Raw genomic sequence first — 23,586 nt, forward strand, 5'->3', positions numbered from 1 at the left:
CTGCAGCAGGACAACAACCCCAAACATACAGCCAATGTCATTAAGAACTATTTTCAGTGTAAAGAACAAGGAGTCCTGGAAGTGATGGTATGGCCCCCACAGAGCCTTGATCTCAACATTATTGAGAGACTGTCTGGGATTACATGAAGAGACAGAAGCATTTGAGGCTGCCTAAATCCACAGACGAACTGTTGCTAGTTCTCCAAGATGTTTGGAACAACCTACCTGCCGGTGAGACGGGTGCATGGGGGGTTGGACCCAAAATGCACGACTCAGAAACGGGTGTAATAAAGATCCGTCAGGGCCTTATTCAGGGAATGTCCAGTGAGCGTAGTCAAAAAACAGGCAATGTTCATACACGTAAAATCCAGCCAAAACCAAAGTACAGTACCAAAGGAGAAGGCAGTCTCGTAATCGGTACACCATAACATGAAAAGTCCAGTAGCCAGGAAAGCTGTCAGCGGGGCAGAAGTACAGGTGGACGGTAGACAGGCTCAGGGTCGATGATGGCGCAAGACCGAAGTCTGCTCTGCGGGGCAAAAGCACAAAGACAGCAGGCAAAGTCGTGGTACAGGCAGGCAATGGTCAACAAAACAGAAGTCAGTAATCTTTGGTCAATAAACAGGCTTGGATCGTAACAGGTAGACAATGGCTTGACAAAAACCGCTGAAAAGTGCACTGACGAACAGGGGGAAAATTTTGCAAAGACATGACATGAAACTGAGCTTTATATGCAGGTGTAGACAGGTGTAGACAATTATCTTGAGAACAGCAAGACAATGGAAATCACGTGTGGAGGATTGACAAGTTAACAAGGTAATTAATAATCGTTACTAATAAACCTATCCTGCCCTAGCATTAGTAAATTCGTAAATGACATGCACAAGAAACGTAAGGTAACATGAACACATGGTTAGAATGTTAGTATTACCCAATCCTGATCTAGTGTTAGTAGATTAGTAAGAAGACAAGGGAAATTGAAACAATTAGGGAAGCGTGAGTGATAGAAAGGGAGAGAGAGAAAGCATGAATGCAAGGTTTGCAGAAAGACATGAAAAAGTGTATGCTAATCAATGAACAGAACATAACATGAAACAAACATAAATCATGACATAACATAGCAAAACTATGACAATGAACTTATTATGTGACATGACAAGACTAACAATTAAATCATAACAAGAAATAAAGCATAACAACATGGCGAAACAAGACTAACATAATATGTGACATGACAATAACGTAACTAAGACAATGACTAAACATGAAACATGATGTGACAAACATGAAACGTGACAGCCGAGTTCCTTCAAAAACTGTATGCAAGTATACCTAGAAGAATTGATGCTGTTTTGAAGGTAAAGAGTGGTCACACCAAATATAGATTTTTCTTCTGTTCATTCACTTCTTCTGTTCATGCATTTTGTTAATTGATAAAAAATAAACTATTATCATTTCTATTTTTGAGAGAATTCTTGTTTTACAACATTATTTCACACCTGCCCAAAACTTTTGCACAGTACTGTATACAGAAAATTCTATCAAGAGGACCAAGAAAAATAATTTGGCAGTTATACACCAGAAGGTCTTCAGTCCTCCAACCTAATTGAAAAGAAGAAGATGATGATCAGGGTTCAGTTGAAATACAAAACTTCCTTTAGCATCAACATGCTAACATCTAAATTACATGTGGTAAGAAAATAGACTACAAAAGTACACTAACATTGAAAATGTTCAGTTTGTGCCAAAAAATTTATTGACTCCTTTTCACTACGCATTTGTCGATGTGTACTGTGGATGGTATTTTTTTTGGTTTTTAACGTTAGAACGCATCTGCTGATGTCTATTGCTGTGTCACTTTTAAGCCGTTTGGACAGTGTCATCTGTTTCGTAGAATGCATTGGGTATACTGTGGATGTCTATTTCTTATAGGTTACAGTAGCACTTGTTGATGTGCTATGCAATCCTCGGTGTCACTCCAGTCAAACCATTCTTCGAAAATGTAAATAGTAATTCAAATGTAATGTAAATAAAATGTAAAGTAGTCGTTGTTCTTATGTATCATCACGTGATTTCCTTGATGACGAGATTCTCGGGTGCGTTGGAGTACAAGGGGCTGTAGCAACCGGTAGCAACACGTTCATTTTATGCTTCTTCGTCATACAGTGCAGTTCTTGTGAATCATCGGCAATCAACATAGATCTATGCCCTCTTAAATGAACAACAGCCAAATGAATGACACAGGCAGATGCTTAAATCAATCGAAGTATAATGGATGTACCTAGAAATTGAATAAAGGTGGAAATAATTCTACTTGGGCTTTATATTTTTGAGCAGCATGATTTATTCATACGGGAAACCATTTCACATTTAGAGGTATTTTGTGAACCTAATGTTCAACATTTCTCAATTAATTTCCCCTTCTCCAGTTCCAGAAAATCCAAACATCAAATGGTTAATATACAATTATTTTAGGTGCATACCAGATATAAGTGCTGTTTTCATTACGATACGTGAAAAATCATCACAACCTTTGTTTTAAAAGACCTAGAGAAATCTGTTCTGGTTTATTCTTATTCAAATAGGAATCCCTCAACAACATCTGTCCTAATGTACAAATATAATGGATACTCATGAATCATGAGGCGAACCACATGAGCGTGTTTCATGCGAAACTGGGGGGAACTAATTGTGGATATTTTATCGTTCCTCATTTCACAAGTACATATTTCTCAATTATATTTTTGCAGTGACAATCAGCAGATCTAGAGCTGGGGATTTCCAGAAAACGCCTAAGTGGGACTTTCCAGCTCCGGAAAGTCCCTGGCCTGCCTCCAAGAAGTGGGTGGGGTTACGTTCCACTCGTCAAAGCAACTCATCATTGCGTGTGCTTATGTGCTAGGCTACAATCTGTCGCATCGACTGGTATGAGAAGTATTATAAACAATGCATCAACCATAATTGTTCATACTATATTATCAGCACTGCACATTATAGAACCTAAATATCTTATGTAGTCGTGTTCAAGATAACTGAGTATAGAAAGCGCCTATTGTTGCTGCATTTCACTAATAAAACCAATGGAAATAATAGCTTTTATTTTATCGTGGCAAATGTGGATAGAAACCATATAAATGAGGAGGTATATGCAATTTGCACAAGAGGGCATTGAAGAAACACGATGATAGTATTAAATATGTCCGTTCTTTAGTTTTGGAGAAGTACGCCTTTTAAATGTATCGTCCTATTTGGTCTATCTTTTCTAACAGAAATGCAGTCTTCACAGTCAAAAACCCAAGGCTAAAACCAAGATTAGATATTCATAACTATTTATTGTTTAACCAATAAAGACACATCTGGTAAACAAGAAACACCTGTCAGTCACATGTTCCAATACTTTTGCCCACCTAACAATTTGGTGGTCTGATACAAAGGGTGATATGTTTAAAGTTTTAATTTTTTTAACAAATCTAGATAAACACCAGGAAATAAAAACTGAAATTCGGATCTGTCAAACTCAATTGTTTTCATTCTCGAGCAAAAACAAAGGAATTGACCTTGCTCTCCCAATACTTTTGGAGGGGAATAGCAAAAACACAGGAATTTACCTTGCTGTCCCAATACTTTTGGAGGGGAATATCAAAAACACAGGAATTGACCTTGCTGTCCCAAAACTATTGGAGGGGACTGTAGCTTGGACTTAAATCAGGTTTTTTTTTTTTTTAAGTTTAATAGCCTACACCACTTTTTCTAGACCCAAGCAAAATGTCAAAAACGTTTTAAAATGTCAGTTTGTCAATTAAATGACTACTCTGGCTGATTCATAATATCACAATTGTTTGGGTCCGCCCCCTTGTGTGAACCGCGCATTTCCATTCGGGCTTGGGGGAGTTCCCGTTGGTGTACTAGTATAAATACAGCAGCTTCTGATTCTGTTGCGTGCCTGACGGGGGGGGGGGTCTGTCCAGAGGTAAGTTTTTCGTAACGCAGAGCAGGAGCCACGCACTAGACTCGTATCTGATCTGAATTTTTAGATATACACATAATTGTGCATGGCGTAAAAAAGTTTTGTGTAATTCGCTTTGTAGGATACGAATTTTTTAACGTATTTTTCTTTGAACGATAGGAAACGTTTTGGGGCAGTAAAATAGTTGTTGGTTTCCTTCACTTGTAGTGTTTTTTCTTTCAGCGTCCACAGTGGTTGGCGACAGAACCGAAGAATGAAGACTGGAATACATTAAATATCTGGGTGTAATTTAAAAATAAAGTACTAGACCAAATGCTAATGGATCTAAATTCTTTGTAACCTAACGTTGAAACATTTCTGAAAATTAGCTGCTAAAATCCTTAATCCGTTTAGTGAAATGCTTCTAGACCTGAAATTGAGACGTAGTCTATAAGAGCGGAGCGAACTACAACAATGTGGTAGCCTCCACAATTAAATACAAGTACCCGGCGGAGCATAGGCCTAAATATTCAAGATTTGCTAGCATTTCACAGGCTACCAAATGAAATGGATACAGCAAAACGTAAAGCTGGCTACTAGTTGGTTAAAGACCAGTTTATAGTTCAGCGATGTATGATCAGACGATGAATATCGCTACAGTGTCCCCAAAAATCCATTATCGCTCGACATTTGAACGCTGTTGCTTAAAAAAAAAGTACAGGAAGGTAGCTATTTATGCCAATATCTGTCGCCTATATGTCCAGCCGACATTACGTTTATTTTAAAGTTGGCCTACATTTGCCTACATTTAAGTCGACCGTTTTATGAAAACTGAATTGGCCCATTTATTAGCAGGAAATAGCCTACCTAAAGTATTTAGGCTACTGAAACTACCCTATAGGCTACCATTTAGGCTACATTTTGTATCATAAACTGGTGAACAGCACTCATCAGACAAATTCGCACCTTTTTTGTCTCCTGCTGTAATTATCTTTGAAAATTACACCCACGAGCAAAATAAAGATATGCCTACTCACCCTAGCGTCTACCTACTGATTTGTCTGTGAACCGTACTGAAGGCTATGACCATAAAAATGGTCACTTTCTTTTGGATTGTTGTAGCTGTAGGCGACATATTGTTATGCGCATGAAAAAATAAAGTGAGACCTGTTCCTGGGGTGACATGGCTCAGGCAGTAAGAGCAGTCGTCTGGCAGTCTGAGGGTTGCCGGTTCGATCCCCCGCCCGGGCTGTGTCGAAGTGTCCCTGAGCAAGACACCTAACCCCCAAATGCTCCTGACGAGCTGGTCGGGGCCTTGCATATGGCAGCCAATCGCCGTCGGTGTGTGAGTGTGTGTATGAATGGGTGAATGGAGAAGCATCAATTGTACAGCGCTATATAAATGCCTGCCATTTACCATTTTCCAGAATTTTTTACATTTGCGGCCAACAGTGCCATCTTGCTGTCACAACACCAATTTTCGCCTTAACTGTGAAACGGAATTTTCAGGGATTTCCAGAGGGGCGGGTCTATTTCGGTAGCAGACTTCGCTAATTAAAGTAAGTCATTCAGACAAGGAAGGTGATAGGTAACAGTCGTAACTTCTAGGATGGCACCGTTCCACGCTTATCAGGTAGGTTTAATTTTATTATCCCCACAACTGAATTGAAAAACTTTATTGAAAAACGATAAATATGATCAGAACATCTTAAGAGCAGTTCTCAAAAACATGACACTACATACCTACATGCCATAACGGGATATTAGCCTAGCCTATTAGCCTACAAGGACTGATTTAGCCAAACTCGTTTGCGGCCCGTGTAGAACATTAATAATATATAAAACATATAAAAATATTAAAAATAATAATTAAGTCTGATTTATGGCGATTACATTATCCTCACTGTATACGGTAAAAAATATTAATCGGCTTGAGTACGCTGAGAACGTTAAAAAGACTATCATTCGGTTGATAGGCATTTCGTTATTATTCGTTTAGGGCATTTGGCAGACGCTCTTATCCAGAGCGACGTACAGTGGATTAGACTACGCCGGAGACAATGCTCCCCTGGAGCAATGCAGGGTTAAGGGGCCTTTCTCAAGGGCCCAACGGCTGTGCGGATCGCCATTTTATTGTGGCGACACGGGGGATCGAACCACGGACCTTGCGTGTCCCAGTCATTTACCTGGTCATATTGGTCATGTTTATTTTACTTTGTTCAAACTTGTCATAACTATTATTAAAATGGACAGAAAACATATCTTCAGAAGATTAAGTACAGTTTAGAAGATGTTTAGTTTCTGTTTAGGAGAATTGTCATCATCTTGAATATGGAATTCCCCTGTGAGACAATGATGGAAAACACCTAAACCCCACCCTTGATGGCATATTCACCATAAGTTTCTACAATGTGCCACATTATCGTCTTCTTCTTCTTCTTCTTCTTATAATTGTCACCTGATTAATCACACCCATAGTGCCAAAAATTGCGATAAGTAAAAAGACATCCATTGTGACAGGGAGATTTTACTTTGCAAGGAGGGGAGAGCCAGTTACTGCATGGAATGGAGGGACCTTCACCTATACCCAAAGGCTCCAGCCAGGGTGCACCTAATGCATATGAAACACGCAAACACACATAACACAGGAATCGCAACATCACAAACAGCAAGTGGATTAGATAACGATCAGAAGAATACTCCCAACTGTGTACAGTTAGCCGAAGCAGTGGCACTATGCAGCCTCAGCATCATCATTATAAATACCAACATTCCTGGGTAATTATTCATTTAATTATAAAGTTATCATCCACCATGATTAAAAGAAAAATGTATTTGTCAAAATATTTCACTCATCCAAATTCTGTAATGTCTATGTATTTCTTCCTCTCAACACGTTTGTTAAACTCACATTATTGAACGGATTTAAATTAAGCACAATGTATCATAATATTCACATTAGTTCATCAAACTAACAAACCAACTTTTCATCAATTAACTCAACAGACTGACTGAACAATGTTGGAATGCATTTTAAAACCAGTGACAAATAATTCAAATGATTTCATATGAACACCAACATACTCAACCCCATCATAGACATAGAGCATATGCATGACAAATGTTTCTATAAATCTCTCTGTGCCTGCCCTTTATAATCATGCCTTCTAAAAAATTTTTTTTTTTTAAACTTAATCAAACATGCAAATCATATTTATGCTGCATGCAGATATATTGGATAGCTGCAAGATCCAGTGTAACAGTGTACTCATTGTGTGAAACCTTTAATTTTCCAACTAAAGGTTTCACTCAGGCGAATGCACAATCAGTAAAGGATATTGTAATCTCTCATTGAAGAGTGCCTTGTAAAAAATGTAATTCCTTATTATTTATTATGTTTTTACAATAATTACATTTTTGCCATCTTTTTTAGGGAAGCAGTCTGCAGCCAGAAAATGAAATGGAATGGAGTGATGAAGTCCTCCTCTTTGCTGCTGCTTTGCTTCTAATCCTAATGTTCGGCCTCTTGCTTATACTGCATTCCAACTGGGAAACCCTCATGGAAGTCCTCCAAGGAAGAGGTAGCATCCCAGTGAACTTTCCCAACTAGGGAAGCTAGGAAAACCTGAACTATATTGGGTTTAAGCAAGCTTGTTTAAGTCAAAATGTCTCTCATCTTAGATTTCCACCACCCTAGACATTTTGATTCCGGCTTTTGTTGATCATTTAGTGACCCCAAAACAATTCACACAAAAATATCTGTTCACAAAATATGTTCACAAGCATTTTGTTTTTTAAGCAAAACCCAAAACAATTCCAGACATCTCTAGACTTGCAACCTCATGAAAAATAAGTAATGAAGACATTAAATAACCAAATTTCAATTCTGGATTCAGTTTTATTCACACTTTGGTCTCAATCTAATTAATTCAACTTAATTTTACAATTACCTATTATTTATTATTTGAATGGATTTACTAATATTTCACTGAAAGAAGGTATATAGCAAAAACAAAACTGAACTAACTGGCCATTTCCATGTATCTTAACCTCTTGGCAGATGCACCAGAGCCCCACCTGTCAGTGGAGGAAACCAACCCTCTCCTTGGTCCATACATACCCACTTACGATTAAGGATCAGCTCGGATTTGACAATCCGATACCAAATACCCCCTCAGGACAAATGATGCATTCTGAGTACTGTCTGTTTTCTCAGAAAAGGGCTCTATGGCATGAAGTGAACTGACCAGCAATGACTACAGGAGTGGGTACAATCCTCTGGCTGGAGCATCATGCTTGTTCTTCAAGGTTCCTGGGGTGCAGCTTGAGGTTCCCAGCACACAGCTCGAGATTCACACCCTGTACCTCATTGAACGTCATTGCTTCGGGAAAACGGAGGCCCATGGAAAACTCAAGACGTTTCTTAGCTGGCATGTGAAGTGACCAATCACGTTGGACTGACAAAGACCTCATCCCTGTTGTTTACTTTGTTTTCTTGTGCAATATCCGTAAGAACACTGCATTTAAATTAAATCTCTTTATTTCTGTAGAAGTCTCTTTTTTTTGTGTGGAGATTACACGTTGTCCTCGTGTCTGTGGGTTTCTTCCAGGTACTCTGGGTTCCTCCCACAGTCCAAATACATGCAATCGGCTAACTGGAGACTAAATTGCCCATTGGTATGAATGTGACTGTAGGCCCTGTAATTGATTAGTGACCTCTTCAGGGTGGATGTCCCTCTCTGGCCCACTACATGCTGGGATTGCCTCCATGTAGCAAGATATTGGGAGATGTGGTGCATTAAGCCCGATTTTGTGCCAGGATGAACCTTGATCTGTTCGCTTTAAGCATGGGGAGTACAAAGTAAAGAAATATGAAAACATTTAACATGCTTAATTATCTGATGGCAAGTGGTGGCAAGTGTGGCAAGTGGTTAACATGAGCTTTTATGAAGAAAACAGACAGTTTCTTCATTTTACAAGACAGAAAATAACCAATGTTGTACATTTGTAATGCCTCTGCATGACACAAATGTCACTATTTTTGAAATAGAAGTGATACAGTACAATTAATCTGGCACCAAGACAAAAAGACAAATGACTAGATTTATTACAAATGTGCAATTTATTCGGTGAAAGTAGCTTGGGAGAATTCATAGCAGTATTGAAAAAATGCAAGTGTTCTTAAGCTTAACAAAATGCTTACAAACTGCCTTTAAAAATAAACAAATATTACTGGCAAGATACTAATCAAAGGGATTAAGACCTTTTATGATAGGCAAGCATTTGGTGAATGATAGTGTTGCTCACATTTGTTTTTCACAAATGCATTTTCCATAACCTTTTCTGCATATTTAGCACAATGCGGAAAACAACTACAGGAATAGTTACAGTGTAGTTATGGGCAGCTTAGTCAGACAAAGAATACTATGTTATATTTATGGCACATACCAAGCAGCAAGCAGCCTTCCCACCTCATTTAACTCTGGTGAGAATGGACCCCAAGGGTGAGGGTCAGTGGCTGAACTTCGAGATGTTTAGAAGAGGCTGTCAACATCGCCCATCTCAACCACCACAGTCTTCAGTTGTGAGTAGTACTCTATAGTCACCTGGCCATTCTCTCTGCCAAAACCTACAGCGCAAGAAGAGAAAAGGGGCAGTTGTGAGCAGTACTGTGGCAGTTTACCACAGTCTAAGAATTTGGACAGTGGTACAAGTCTGCCCTTTTGACACTGCACTCCAACACATTAGATTTCAAATAAAAGGTAAAGTGCAGACCCAGGAATTTCCCAGGTCAGGGATTTACTTCCATACACGTCACTCAAGAGGACTGTCCCATCAAGATGTCATTAAAAGTGGATATAACGGTCCTGTGAATTGATCTGTAGACCATGTAATATGGTCTACTTGCTATAAAATAAATAAAAGCGGACAATAATTTATTTTAGAGATTCAACACGGCAAGATGGTGGCACGGATGGTGCAGTGGGCAGCACTGGGTTCGAATCCCCGTCGGCCGGGGCCTCTCTGCAGAGTTTGCATGTTCTCCCAGTGTTTGCGGGGGTTTCCTCCGGGTACTCCGGTTTCCTAGGTTAGGCTGATTGGAGAGTCTAAATTGCCCATAGGTCTGAGTGAGTGAGTGAGTGAATGGTGTGTGTGCCCTGTGATGGACGAGCGACCTGTCCAGTGTGTTTTCCTGCCTTTCGCCCAATGTATGCTGGGCTAGGCTCCAGCACCCCTGCGACCCTGTTCAGGATAAGCGGGTTCAGATAATGGATGAATGAATGAACACGGCAGATTGTGTGCATGATCTGGTATTTTTGTCAGGCAATGTATTCAGTCACTTAATTCTATACTGTAAATATTAGCATTATGTCCAATAATTTTTGTGATTGAGAAATATAATTAAATGTATTATTATTATTTTTGTTATTACTTTGGGTGGGCCTTGATACACAGCTCCACGGTGAAGTTGCCCTTATGTGATCTACGACCAACCCAAACTAACTTTAATCAGAGTAGCATACAATAAAAACACAAAACTGATCCTGAACAGTCCCATTAATTTCAAATCCAATGAGCTGGAATAGAGGCAAAAGAACAGAAATTGTAGCACTGTCCAAATAACTAGACTGCAGGTGTGCATGGACACAACAAGCTGCACCGGTGAAATTAAGATCACTCGATACACTAAACAAAATACAATTCCTGACCTGACATTTTATATCCGCCAAAGGGCACCTCCACAGGGCTGATGTTGTAGTTGTTGATGAAACAGGTTCCTGCCTGTAGGTTCTCTACCACACGGTGGGCACGTGACACATCCCTGCATTCAGAAAGGAAACAAAAGGAATGAATGATGGACAGATGAGATGCAATAACAGTGGATTATGTTATTATGTAATCATCCATGTCGCTGCCCTTGAAGCTCTGAGAATTCAATTCTGGCCATTAAAAAATCTTCCATGATGGTCAAAATCAAAACTAGTCACCATGCCGTACTGGAGATATTGGTACCCTCAACGCTCATTAATATATACAGTAATATAAATGCTGTAGTTCCCCGCTTCTCTGCGCATTTGCAAAGTTGTTTTTGTTATCTATGACATGGCACGCTACAGTGTCTTTCTACTAGTGTCTTTCAATTCAGCACCCTGCCCTGGAGACACATTTATATTTGTCGTATGAGAAGACAACTAGTTGCAGCTACGCTGGATTTCACAGCACTCTTGAAATGGTACAGTTGTGGGGGGAAAAAAGAAAACACTCAGCTAGCAACTCCAATTCTGACAGTGACATAGTGACCTAACCGAGCAGCTGACTGATAGTTGCTAGGCTATTTAAAGATAGTGTACCACATTATATTTAAAAGCATGCTAGGCAGGATTTACCTTGAAAATAGTATTAAACAAACATGCTCAGTGATCACTATGATACGTTGGCAACCTGCATCTGTGTCACTTTTGCCCAATACTTGTATTTGTAATTCTAAAAACTGTTCAGGCCTCTTCTGGGCATGGAGCTTCTTTCTGTGTCCAATACACTGAGCTAATAAGCTTTATGATCCAATAGGAGGGGGGGGGGGGGGCAAAAGGAGATGATTGTCTACTACAATGGCAAGCTGGGTTTGCGAGAGATTAGCCTTGGTGGCAAACCATTATCTAATCAAGTGGTTGGCCAGCTTTCAGTAACATTAATTAGCTGCCAGCAAGCAAACTAAATTCTGTTCTTAGAACCCCTGGTTAAAGCACTTGACAACCGTGATCAGCTTTTTGCAAGGAAGTCCATGTGCTAAGACAGAACTACCTGGTGAAGACTCCAGCAGCCAGCCCCAATGTTGTATTGTTGGCTCTCTGCAGAACCTCCTCCTCTGTATCAAAGGGCAGCACAGACATCACAGGTCCAAAGATTTCCTCCTTTACACATGTCATGTCATCGTTGCAGTTATCTTTGAAAGGGAACAAGCAACAAGGGATGGTTGAGGCAAGACGGAGCGAGACGAGAGATGCCCAACCAGCAGAGAGCAACTGTACAAAACTCTACATCTACATCTAATGATGTCCAGGAAATGAGTACCCACCCAGAACACATGGGGACATGAAATAGCCCCCCTGAAGTTTGGGATCAGAGGGGGCAAAGGGCTCCCCTCCACACAGTACCCTGGCACCCTGAACACAGAGATGAGCATTTTAGGAAGGCAGCCAAATGCATATCAAGTGTTACCAGTTCGAATTTACATCTCAATTTCACACAGTTACAAGTTGATCTAAGGGTAAAAGAGCACATATAAAACCGCCTAGTTAGACAGCAGTAACCTCTGCCCCAGTACCTCTTTCTTGGCTGTTGCGATGAAGCCTAGCACTCGCTCCAGGTGGGGCCGGCTGATCAGAGCCCCCATGCGGGTTCCATCTAGCAGGGGGTCCCCAACTGGGATGGCCTTAGTCCTCTTCACTACCTCCTCCAAGAACTTGGGCAGGATCTCTCTCTGGACAAAGACCCGAGTCCCATTGCAGCAGACCTGCGTAAAGAAAATTCAAAATGGCACATCGCCGTAACCCAGGAAAAAACCTGCAACTTATGACTCCTGAAAGTATACTCAGCCTCATGTGGGCTTAATACTACATACCTCACCCTGGGACAGGAAGTTGGCCATGAGCGCCCCCTTCACAGCATTTTCCATTTCGCTGTCCTTGAAGATGATCAGCGGAGATTTCCCCCCCAGCTCCAGTGTCACCGGCTTCACCCCCTTCGACGCCATCTCCATGATCTGTGACAGGGGAGATGGACCATTACAGAGCCCCACCGTCAGCTACTGCGACGGTCATCAGACCATACACCTCTAAAAGGGATAAAAAAGTGCACTTACCCACAGCAAAGGTATGATTTTAAAATGTACTAAACCTATATCAAAACCAAGCAGGTTACGTCAGAACAAGGACACCCACTGAAATTATGTTGTGATATTTTTGTAGCACAACCTCGATTACTGTGGAAGTTGTACAACAAAAAGTAATAAATAAATAAGATTTGGAATCAAGATACTCAATACACAAATGCACCTTCTTGCCTGTAGGGACACTGCCAGTGAAGGAGACCTTTGCCACCAAAGGGTGATGGCAGAGTAGAGTTCCAGTCTCTGCTGCACCCTGTACTACATTGAAAAGCCCCTCGGGGACGCCAGCCTCAGCATAGATCTCTGCCAGCAAGACTGCCGTCACAGGAGTCATAGGAGAAGGCTTGAACACCATCGCATTGCCTAAGAGGAGGAGGGGGAACATTACCATTTAAATGATTCAACAACCTGCAATGCCAACCTCTCAATGAAATTCAGCTTGACTTTATTGCACACTATGACTTCAGAATACACATTTCCTATGGCCAGAAATTGGGAAATTTAGATTGCTCATTCCACCATATGAAACAATGACTATATAATAAAAGCACCGTCAGCAGAGCTCATGGTACGGTCTGAATTTGTCCGCAGTTTAGTAGTGACACACTGTGTGCTACGTGTGAGGTGCTCGTACCGCAGGCCAGCGCAGGGGCAGATTTCCAGGCTGCAATCTGGAAGGGGTAGTTCCAGGCACCAATTCCCACACACACACCCAGGGGCTCACGCCGGGTGTATGCAAATGATCCCCCTGGAAGGGAAACATGCTGACCTGCAGAGAAAGTGCGTAAAAATTCAAGCTTCACTGCTGTAATTACCGGAATAAATCATTGTCTTTCGATCTAAAAGAAGATTGAAAGTGTATCACTCAGTGTCAGCATGTCATACGTAGCCCAGTCGCTTCTCAGTACCCACCTGCCAAAGTTCCAGCCATACCAGCGTAATACTCAATGCACTGCCAGGCCACATCTATGTCAACAACTGCTTCTGTAATGGACTTCCCATTGTTGATGACCTCCAATTTGGCAATCTCATCTCTCCGTTCCTGTTAACAGCAACGGAGAGCAAAGATGAGGCAACAATGCAAGAACAGATGCCCCAACATTTATAGACATTATAAAAGGGACCATTCAGCCATTTTAAAATAAATTCAAAAGCCCTCCTTACATTAAAACTGTTGAAGGGAGACTTGAATTCAATTTTGATTTACCAAAAGAACAACATTGAGATTTTAGCCTAGGGACTTCAGATGGAAACCCAATACAATTCTTGTGCTGACAGCATACATAAATACATACCAACAACGACAAAGGCAACATTTATAAAAATGTATTGTTCAGTATTCTCCAGTAGCTTTCAAGAGCAAGCGTCATCACAGCAGCCATGTATTCTCGATGAGCAGGGGTCGCTAGATAACAATAAACATGGACCAACCTAACCAACTGCTAATCCATACCCTGGGCAACACTGTTTATCCCTTCCCCTTCTCTGTAAATGCACTGACGTTGAAACGCTATTGGCTGTGGCAATTAGAACCAATTTTCAACCAATGAGCTTGAATTATTGTCCAGTGATACAATAACGTATGCGTCGGGCAGTCAACTGCATATTTTGAAACCCGAATTTAAGGACTATAAACACAGGCAGAGGGTGAGTCAACATGTCAGTGAGCCTTTTTCAATGATGGGAAGGGATTTACTACAATGGTCCTGTAACAATGTATTAACAGAAATCTTAACTATTGTACCTTTAAGTCATGAAGTATGGCAACCTGAATAGTAATTCAATCATGCCACCTGCTGGTACTTATTTGAACAACACTAATGAGACAAGGGGGAGGAGAGGGAAGAAAATCTCAAAGTAGTTTTAAGCAAAAATAGTTTTTAGCTCAATCCTTACCCTGATAATGCGGGCAGCCTCCAGCATTACACGGGCTCTCTCCATGCCTGCCAGCTTGCTCCATTTCAGAAAGGCAGACTGGGCACTTCGTATGGCCTGATCCACTTCCTCAGGCCCGCATGGCACCATCTGACACAGAACACGCCCTGTTGGGACAGCAGCCATTCATTAAAGCCCAGTAGCGTACACAGTTTTAGCTTGAACTCCGCATTTAGTATCCATAACAATTTAGCAACAATTTGCATTGCATGCAAATGCACAATTTTGTGTGAACTTTCACATTTCAGAAACAGGCTACAGGAACACCAGGCTGCATCTGCACCTGGTATATCACTTTAGCAATATAGCCAACGGAATCACCATCTTATGGTTTTGCTTATAATTATCTTCAGTACATGTACCTGGAATAACTAGACTTCAAAACCACTGCGAAAAACAGGCAACCTAAAGACTGTACCCATTCAAGCCTCCAGCCAGAGTGATTTCCCTGACTGTCGCTAGCAGCACAGGTGGATGTATGAATAAACAAGCTGATAGCATTACCATATACATATTGAGATACTTAGTATGAGCAGTAAAAGTTTAGTGTTTGCATTACAAATAACTGCAAGTGGAACACACAAAGCAAACCTTTCAATAATGTTTAACTTGAATGACTTTCTGGTCAACGTACTTAGTCTCATGTTGCACAGATGCATTTTCCAGACAATTCAATTTCAGAAATCAAATCTGAACAAAAACCGGTTATGCTGCATTTAACCCACAGAACGTACAAGAACAAAAACACTCCGATTCGCTCCAGCCGCTACCTGAAGATGAACTCTGTAGGCCTTTGGCAACAATTCAAAACTTAAACCAAGATTTGTCTATTAACCCCTTCATCCCAAATGTTCAACCAACCAGTTTAGATCAGTGGTCTTAAAACTACTAAAACTAGGTGGACAAGATCCTTTTAAAAATCTAGATTATGACTTCTTAAACTATGCGTAGCTATATTCCACTTGTGGGAAGTATGCTGACATCGGGTTCAAGACACTGAATATCGCATTAAGAGAAAACAAAGTTCTCAGCAAACAAATTACCAAGACGTACACAGGCCGGTTGTAACCCTTAGACTGGGAGTTGAATGCCCATGATTTAGATGGGTAGCTAGCTAAATCCAAAAAGGCCCGGTTCTTTTCACCCGGGTAATTAGTGTTGTCTTCACACTTGACTCCAAGCTCAAGGGAGGGTGGAAAACCAAGGCATTGTCGGTGTTCATCGCCTAGACTTACGGTGTTCCGAACAGAACATGGGGAAGCGGCCGCTTCCACCAGAAGTGAACGTCCTTTCAACGGTAGTTTTTTTCCAGAGCAGGGTTCTAGACTGCGACCATTTTTTGAGAGTGTGCGAGCTACAATTTCACGTGGTCGCATTAGTGCGAGTGCATGATGATCACCGGTGTTTTGGTGCCGCTCCGGCAGCGAATATCACACGGGTACTGCGTTAGCCATTGTGGTTGAAAATAGTACTTTTTCTTCTTCACTGGCTCAGTCGCTCTCTCCCTACCTACACTCTTACTGCCTGTACCTTCATCATTAGTGCGCGTGCACGTAGCGGCGCTGAAGACAAAAGGCGCGAAACAAACAAACAATCAAAAAAAATGAAGCGGTCCATTACAGATTATTTTAAAAAACAAAGTGAGGAGAGAGAGAGAAGGAGGCTGGTGGCGAGGGAGAGCCAACAATATGTCCCGAATCAGACACGACTGATGATGAGAGTGCAGGCAGCAGGGAGAAGAGTGCAGGTGGAAGCAGGGAGCGACTGATGAAAAAAAAGTATTGCTTTCGAACACAATGGCTAACGCAGTACCCGTGGTTGCGGTACGAACGGGTGAATTTAGATTCAGATTTCCTTTATTGACATTGGAATACCACAAAATTCAGAGTTCAGTGTGGTGATGGCCTTGGGATAAAAACTGTTCATTAATCTTGTGGGTCCAAAACATTCAATGTTTGGCAGTGTTCAGTTCACGTATGAATGCTGCAGCTAATAAGTTATGCTGTTATATAGGGAGGACAACCGAAAAATGTATTTCCGGAAATCAACATGAATATTATTATTATTATTAGGGTTTAACCTTAAATTAACGTGTGCTGGACAATAATTCTGCTTAGGTTGAATTTTAATGTGACAAAATGACTGTTTTTGTGGCTTTTAAGCGCTCATTTTACCAGCATTCCATCAATGTTAAATGCTGGACCCCGACGGCACCGAAAAACAGGCAGATTGCACTGCCATTCCATTCTTTACGTATATGGAGCTCGAAAATGGTGATGCAACAATAGCTTTTGCTGGTTTACTTCACGCGCTCATACATGGCAGTTGGTGGCAGTTCGAACTGTCAAAAGTGTGACTGTAGCCAGGTCAATATTTTTGCTGGGTACTCGGTATGTCCGGCCTTATAAGTCCAAAGTCCCTGGTTACTTTTTCATAGTTTCAATGGATTTTGACAATAGACATGTCAGACTTCAATCATGTTAACGCGTGCGTCAAAGTTTAGGTAGCAAATAACAGTGCTGTATCCTTCTTACGTCATTTACATAGCTACAGAACTGTCCGATCACGCCGAATCACTGATAGAAACAAGATGAATTAATGACGATTCAGAAATTGTATAACTTTTAAAAATTTAAATAAATCCTATGGTGGGACTTTTGCCATTTATGGACGGTACGACAGAAAATTCCGGTGCCGTCGAACTTAATCGAATGATTTTATTTATATCGTTCGAATGACCAAGTGCCGTTAACCCTCCTGTTGTGTTCACCACCCGCCCCTTACTTTAGTGTTCCCGGTCAAATTTGACCCGTCTGTTTTAACTGCTCTTAAATGAACACAAAAACCATTTATCACCACCAAATTCTTATTTAACTCTCTTTAGCTGTGAACAATGTCTCAGAGTAGTGGTGAACATTCCAAAATGAACATGTGATGTAAAAAAGAAATGGAAAAACATAGACCAAACTCCTCAACATGAAGGTGTGTGTGTGTGTGTGTGTGTGCGTGTGAATTCATGCACATGAGTGGCATTTGACACTCTTTTCAGCAGCTCCTGACCAAGAGCATATGATGTGAAGAAGTTGTCACGTGATATTATGCCCTTGGAGACCGGTTGTCATGTCCAGCACAACACGCATGCCCTGGTTTTTTTCGGCCCTTCCAGTACTGGGTTTCCCCAAGTATACCTGCATATTCCAGGCATAGCTGCTCCTGGCGTCACATGCTGCCCAGATCTTTATTCCATACTTCCCTGTTTGCTTGGAATGTACACCTTGAAGGAACAGCGACCTCTGAAAGGAACCAGGCGCTCATCAACTGTCACCTCAGGGCCTGGATTGTACATCAGTGGTAGGTGCTCCACCCACCTGTCCCAAACGTTCCGATGGCAGCCAGTTTGTCATTTCATCAGCGGACGGGTCGTGTATCTCTGTTATCGAATCGATTAATTCTAAAGGACATGAAACTGTTGTAAGGACATAGTTGCCCGGAACATAGACCTGCCAGACTCTGTATCCCACAGACTTTTTGTAGCCTCATTGTTTGAGCGATATACTCCTGCTAAAATCAACAGACCCATGTAGTCTTAAATGTCTACCAGGTCAATTTCTCTCCAGGTGTCGCCAAACACATGCTTCCCCTCCAGATTTGTCATCTCCAGTATAATTCCCTCAATGGACTCTGGTAAAAAGAGTTGGAAGCTGGACTTGATGTCATCCACATGAGATGTTGCATACCGTGTTGGCCCTGGTGTCATCTTTATGACGTTTTCCACTCTCACTCTACTTCCTTTGTCCTGGGGGGATGAAGACCAGAGCAAGTCTCCACTCTTGGACTGGAATGTCTCCTCAGGTGCCTGTTCTTCAGGCGCCTCTCCCTCTCCATCTGTTGACTGGTCAGTCTCCTCAAAATCTGGATCCAAATCTGTGTTGTCTTCCACTTCCGAGACATCCTCCTCCATCTCTGGTTCAACTTCAGTGCCCTCTTCATCGTGTTCGAAAATGATCTCCAGCGCCTCTCTGACAGATAACCGCTTGGTCAGTCGCCTACTCATTATGCTCAGAGTAAAAGGAGTGCAAGGCAAACATCAAGCTATATATATGGGGTCTGTGTGAAGATATGATACATTGATTAGTCTGGAAGGTGTGGTTCACGTGGGGGGTAGGCACAAAAGCACGGGAAAGAGATGGGTTCACATAACAGACACCTGTCTAGTCTGTGTGAAGATATGATACATTGTTTCATCAGGAAGTTGGTTCACTTGGGAGGATCAGCACATAAGTGCGGGAAAGAGATGGGTTCACATAACAGAGATTGTTCAGTCTGAAATGTGTGTGTGTGTGTCTGTGTTGGGGTGGTGTGTATGGGGTGGTATGTATGGGGATGTTTTCTGATCTGATGGAGGAATATAGTCTGGATACCCATTCATTTTCTATGGCGGTCACTTTTTACCGAGAACACCACAGGTGTAACAAGGTTGACTAAAACACTCAAAATTCAATGAAAGTGGTGATCATCACTTTTATATGTTCAAGTGCATAGTGTGGAGGATATCATAAGGCCTTGAGGCAATCAGATGTAAAACACAATATTTATGAGTGTTTTAAGTTGTAAATCGGTCAGATTTGACCCGAACACGACAGGAAGGTTAAAAAGCAAATTGTATGGCTTTGTGCTATTCGCGTATGCTAGCTACATCATGCTAACATCGTACAGGGACCAGTAAAGGCTTAGAACACACTAGCACTTAGTTATTGTAAGTTTGATCACCTCTACTGTGAAGTAAAAAAGTGGACAAATTACGTTTTGTGTGAGAAATCTATTGGCGAGCTCAAGTGCACACACAGCGGTCTACATTCTAAAGCTGGGTCAATGACGAATAAAGCTTCTAAAAAGTTTTTTTTTTTTTAAGTTTGTTCAAAATGGATGTAATGCATATTTTTGAATCTGGAACAATGTGTCTAAACAAGTCTCACTTGTTGTATAACATTTCAAAATGTTTAAATAATTTTTTTAACTGTATTTTTAACTTCACCGTCCAAAAAATGTCAGGTGGCGCAACCAAATATTTGTCAATATATTTTCCCACTATTTATTTTAAGTAAAACTTTGAGATTGTTTGAGATGCCAAAACATGAAAAAAATAAAATTATTTGAATGTACTCAATATGTATTCAGACTAAATATGTTTTATAGAAGGACGTGATATATGTCATGAATTTATCTAATTATTTTACAAGGAAATAATGCACTCGGACTCGGAAATTTGCACGTCATGTCATTGACCCAGCTCCACTTTGCCCTCCCTACTGTTATGCAAAGCTGTTATGCTTTGCTTTTATGTTTGTTATGTTTTGTTATGTTCAGATTAAAATATTTTGCAAATAACAAGTCTGGAGTCACTGTCAATCTTTACATCAATGCAAAACTAGGGTATGCAACTATTCATCAAGGTCATTGATTAATACCATGCTGTACAAAGAAAAAAGGTGCGACCAAATCATATGCTGGTGCGACCAACTGAGAAAGCTGGTAGCACCAGTGCTACCAGTGGAAAAGTTAGTCTGGAACCCTGCAGAGGATTGCAATTTATGATTATGATTGCTGCACAACTTCCCTGTGTTCGGAAGACCGTGTTAGCTCCGTGTAGGCTATGTTCCGAACACCTGAAGCACAAATAATTTTGCAGTTTTATGCAGACAAATCTCTTAAATCTTTAGCGGATAAATCTTAACATTATATAAAAACCGCTACGTGCGTGAACAATTTTACAAGGAACACTTTTGCCAGAGCCTGCCAGTTTAGTAGGCTAAATTAATCTGGAATTAATTTCTTATTCGTCATGAAGTTGCACTGCTCAGAACATCGTGACTACGTTAGCTGTGTGTATGCGTACACGCCATTACATGCCCAAAATGGGTGTGGGGATTGGGAAAACTTCTGAATAAGTGCCCCTCCACGATCCAAGGTGGCTGCATAACCCTTTCGTACCTGTTGCAGGTTCATAAACAGGCTCGGCGTTTTTCACATCCTTGGCCTTCACTCTGCCACCGCTCCAGAAATTCAACGGTTCCTTCACTTCCAGCGTCCCTGTTGATACGCTTCGGATCATTGCAGAAGGAACGAGGGGAGTTCGGAGCAGCTCAGCCATTTTTGCGAAAGTCAAGGTACGCGTTAAACACCTAAGGGAACACGTTTCAAAAGTTAGCTAGATGCAAACTGCAACACAATTGACTACACCAGAAAAACATGCATACAAGCTACAAAGTAACATTTGCTATTCGCAAGTTAGACGGTCCAGCTTTAAAGGCTGCAGGAAAAAATAACGGAATGTTCCATACTATACCTAATGACCAAAACAGCTAGGTTGACAACCCAGTATCTGTTCGTGGCTTGTGCAAATGTACGTTTTATAATCAGATGTAGCCAATTATAACCAGTTTGGCAGCGAAGTTGGCAAGCTACAAGTTTGAACGTACATCGCCAGCGGCCAATTTACAGAAATCGCCAACTACACTATGCGAACACTATCAACCGCGATACTTAGCCTAACCTACTTGATATTAGTTCTTATCCTAGCAAACTTGTTAATAAAACAAACAAACGCTATGTAGCTAACATGAATCGCACCCACATTTTAATTTTGCTGCAGATAGTTTAAAATGCTTATTTCGAAAAACAATGAACATTTACGATTTGACACTGCCAAATATTATTCTGCTAACGTTAAAAGAGCAGTAACATGCTAGCACAGTTGGAGACCGTCCAGTTAAAGCAATACAAATTATTAATATAAACTTTAAAAAACTTAATTTTCTTTCCCCAACAATAGAACCCGAAGCGCCCCAGCCATTTTTTTTCGGAGGCGTGCTTATCTAGCAGAGGCCTGCTGTGAAGAGCAGCAACACCTGCAACGTAACCGCGATACCTAAAGTTCGAATAGTCTCTGCTAGCTTGCGAAACGTCTTACTCAAATGCAACGTCTTGCAGTCGTATTCAGTGCGTGTGAGTACGTCCGTTTCAGCCTTTTTATAATAGCTACGCCGTATGAACTTTGTCCCCGCAGAAAATATAGGGTTCGTGGAAAAATTATTATTACAATCTGTGGAAAGCGTAAACCTAGCCAATGTACAGTAGGTCTAATTAGACAATGGACTCCGTTCAAATAGTTAAAAAGAAAACCAAGTTACAATTACTTTCAGGACTGAATAGGATACAATGCGATGCCATGAAGAATTACACGTTTTCGCATTAATCATGGTATTTTTGTTCGCCCCTGCACGCTGCATACGGACTCTTACGCAACAATTCTTTATCAACTTTGACTGATTAATTTCCTTTTATAGTGCTAACATAGTCTTATTAGCTTGAACTCCGCATTTAGTATCCATAACAATTTAGCAACAATTTGCATTGCATGCAAATGCACAATTTTGTGTGAACTTTCACATTTCAGAAACAGGCTACAGGAACACCAGGCTGCATCTGCACCTGGTATATCACTTTAGCAATATAGCCAACGGAATCACCATCTTATGGTTTTGCTTATAATTATCTTCAGTACATGTACCTGGAATAACTAGACTTCAAAACCACTGCGAAAAACAGGCAACCTAAAGACTGTACCCATTCAAGCCTCCAGCCAGAGTGATTTCCCTGACTGTCGCTAGCAGCACAGGTGGATGTATGAATAAACAAGCTGATAGCATTACCATATACATATTGAGATACTTAGTATGAGCAGTAAAAGTTTAGTGTTTGCATTACAAATAACTGCAAGTGGAACACACAAAGCAAACCTTTCAATAATGTTTAACTTGAATGACTTTCTGGTCAACGTACTTAGTCTCATGTTGCACAGATGCATTTTCCAGACAATTCAATTTCAGAAATCAAATCTGAACAAAAACCGGTTATGCTGCATTTAACCCACAGAACGTGAAAGAACAAAAACACTCCGATTAGCCAACAGATAATGAGTACTTCGCACTTCAGGTCAGTACAGAAACTGTGCTTGAGGAGTTGAGCAAAAGGTGAAACGAGGCCATTAATTTAAAGAACTTACAAACTGACATCTTTACTTCTTTACTGAAAATGGGCAAGGCACATAATGTCCCTTTTCTTGGATAAGCATCTAAGCATTATGTGGAGTATGACAATATCCAAATCAATCATCAAAACAGGGGTTTTCTAAAAATACCAATGAGGGTCAATTTAAAAAAGTAGTTCAATATTTTGTGTGTTAATTTGCTGCAGATGATGTTCACATGCTGTCTGACTGTTTGTGATAAGGGAAGGTCAATGAGCTGTTTGACATTAAACAGGCTTATTTCGAAAAACAATGAACATTTACGATTTGACACTGCCAAATATTATTCTGCTAACGTTAAAAGAGCAGTAACATGCTAGCACAGTTGGAGACCGTCCAGTTAAAGCAATACAAATTATTAATATAAACTTTAAAAAACTTAATTTTCTTTCCCCAACAATAGAACTCGAAGCGCCCCAGCCATTTTTTTTCGGAGGCGTGTTTATCTAGCAGAGGCCTGCTGTGAAGAGCAGCAACACCTGCAACGTAACCGCGATACCTAAAGTTCGAATAGTCTCTGCTAGCTTGCGAAACGTCTTACTCAAATGCAACGTCTTGCAGTCGTATTCAGTGCGTGTGAGTACTTCCGTTTTCCGTGGAAAAATTATTATTACAATCTGTGGAAAGCGTAAACCTAGCCAATTAGTCTAATTGTCTAATTAGACAATGGACTCCGTTCAAATAGTTAAAAAGAAAACCAAGTTACAATTACTTTCAGGACTGAAT

General features: G+C 40.8%; 1 protein-coding gene and 1 long non-coding RNA gene across 6 annotated transcripts; one reads left to right on the plus strand and one right to left on the minus strand.

Moving 5' to 3' along the window:
- Nucleotides 1–3,949: 3,949 nt before the first annotated feature.
- On the plus strand, nucleotides 3,950–8,498 carry LOC133127016 (uncharacterized). The gene is made up of 4 exons (XR_009708571.1): nucleotides 3,950–3,970; nucleotides 4,190–5,579; nucleotides 7,380–7,527; nucleotides 8,007–8,498. It is a non-coding gene; the product is annotated as an uncharacterized LOC133127016 (long non-coding RNA).
- Nucleotides 8,499–9,049: 551 nt separating this feature from the next.
- On the minus strand, nucleotides 9,050–21,828 carry aldh9a1a.1 (aldehyde dehydrogenase 9 family, member A1a, tandem duplicate 1). Of its 5 annotated transcripts, none has more exons than XM_061240449.1 (12): nucleotides 21,742–21,828; nucleotides 20,763–20,953; nucleotides 14,733–14,878; nucleotides 13,749–13,878; nucleotides 13,471–13,605; nucleotides 13,003–13,199; nucleotides 12,570–12,710; nucleotides 12,273–12,461; nucleotides 12,024–12,111; nucleotides 11,750–11,891; nucleotides 10,657–10,769; nucleotides 9,050–9,575 (listed from the first exon to the last, which is right to left on the minus strand). In XM_061240449.1, exons 2-12 carry the CDS (start codon nucleotides 20,920–20,922, stop codon nucleotides 9,481–9,483), a joined length of 1,536 nt encoding a protein of 511 aa, XP_061096433.1. In that variant the 5' UTR covers nucleotides 20,923–20,953; nucleotides 21,742–21,828; the 3' UTR covers nucleotides 9,050–9,480. The 5 variants fall into 5 exon arrangements, with proteins under 5 accessions (XP_061096433.1, XP_061096432.1, XP_061096436.1 ...); XM_061240448.1 differs by lacking the exon at nucleotides 21,742–21,828 and adding an exon at nucleotides 21,584–21,719; XM_061240452.1 differs by lacking the exon at nucleotides 21,742–21,828 and adding an exon at nucleotides 21,700–21,718.
- Nucleotides 21,829–23,586: the final 1,758 nt, after the last annotated feature.

Source organism: Conger conger, chromosome 4 (genome assembly GCF_963514075.1).
Source record: "Conger conger chromosome 4, fConCon1.1, whole genome shotgun sequence".
NCBI classification, from domain to species: domain Eukaryota; kingdom Metazoa; phylum Chordata; class Actinopteri; order Anguilliformes; family Congridae; genus Conger; species Conger conger.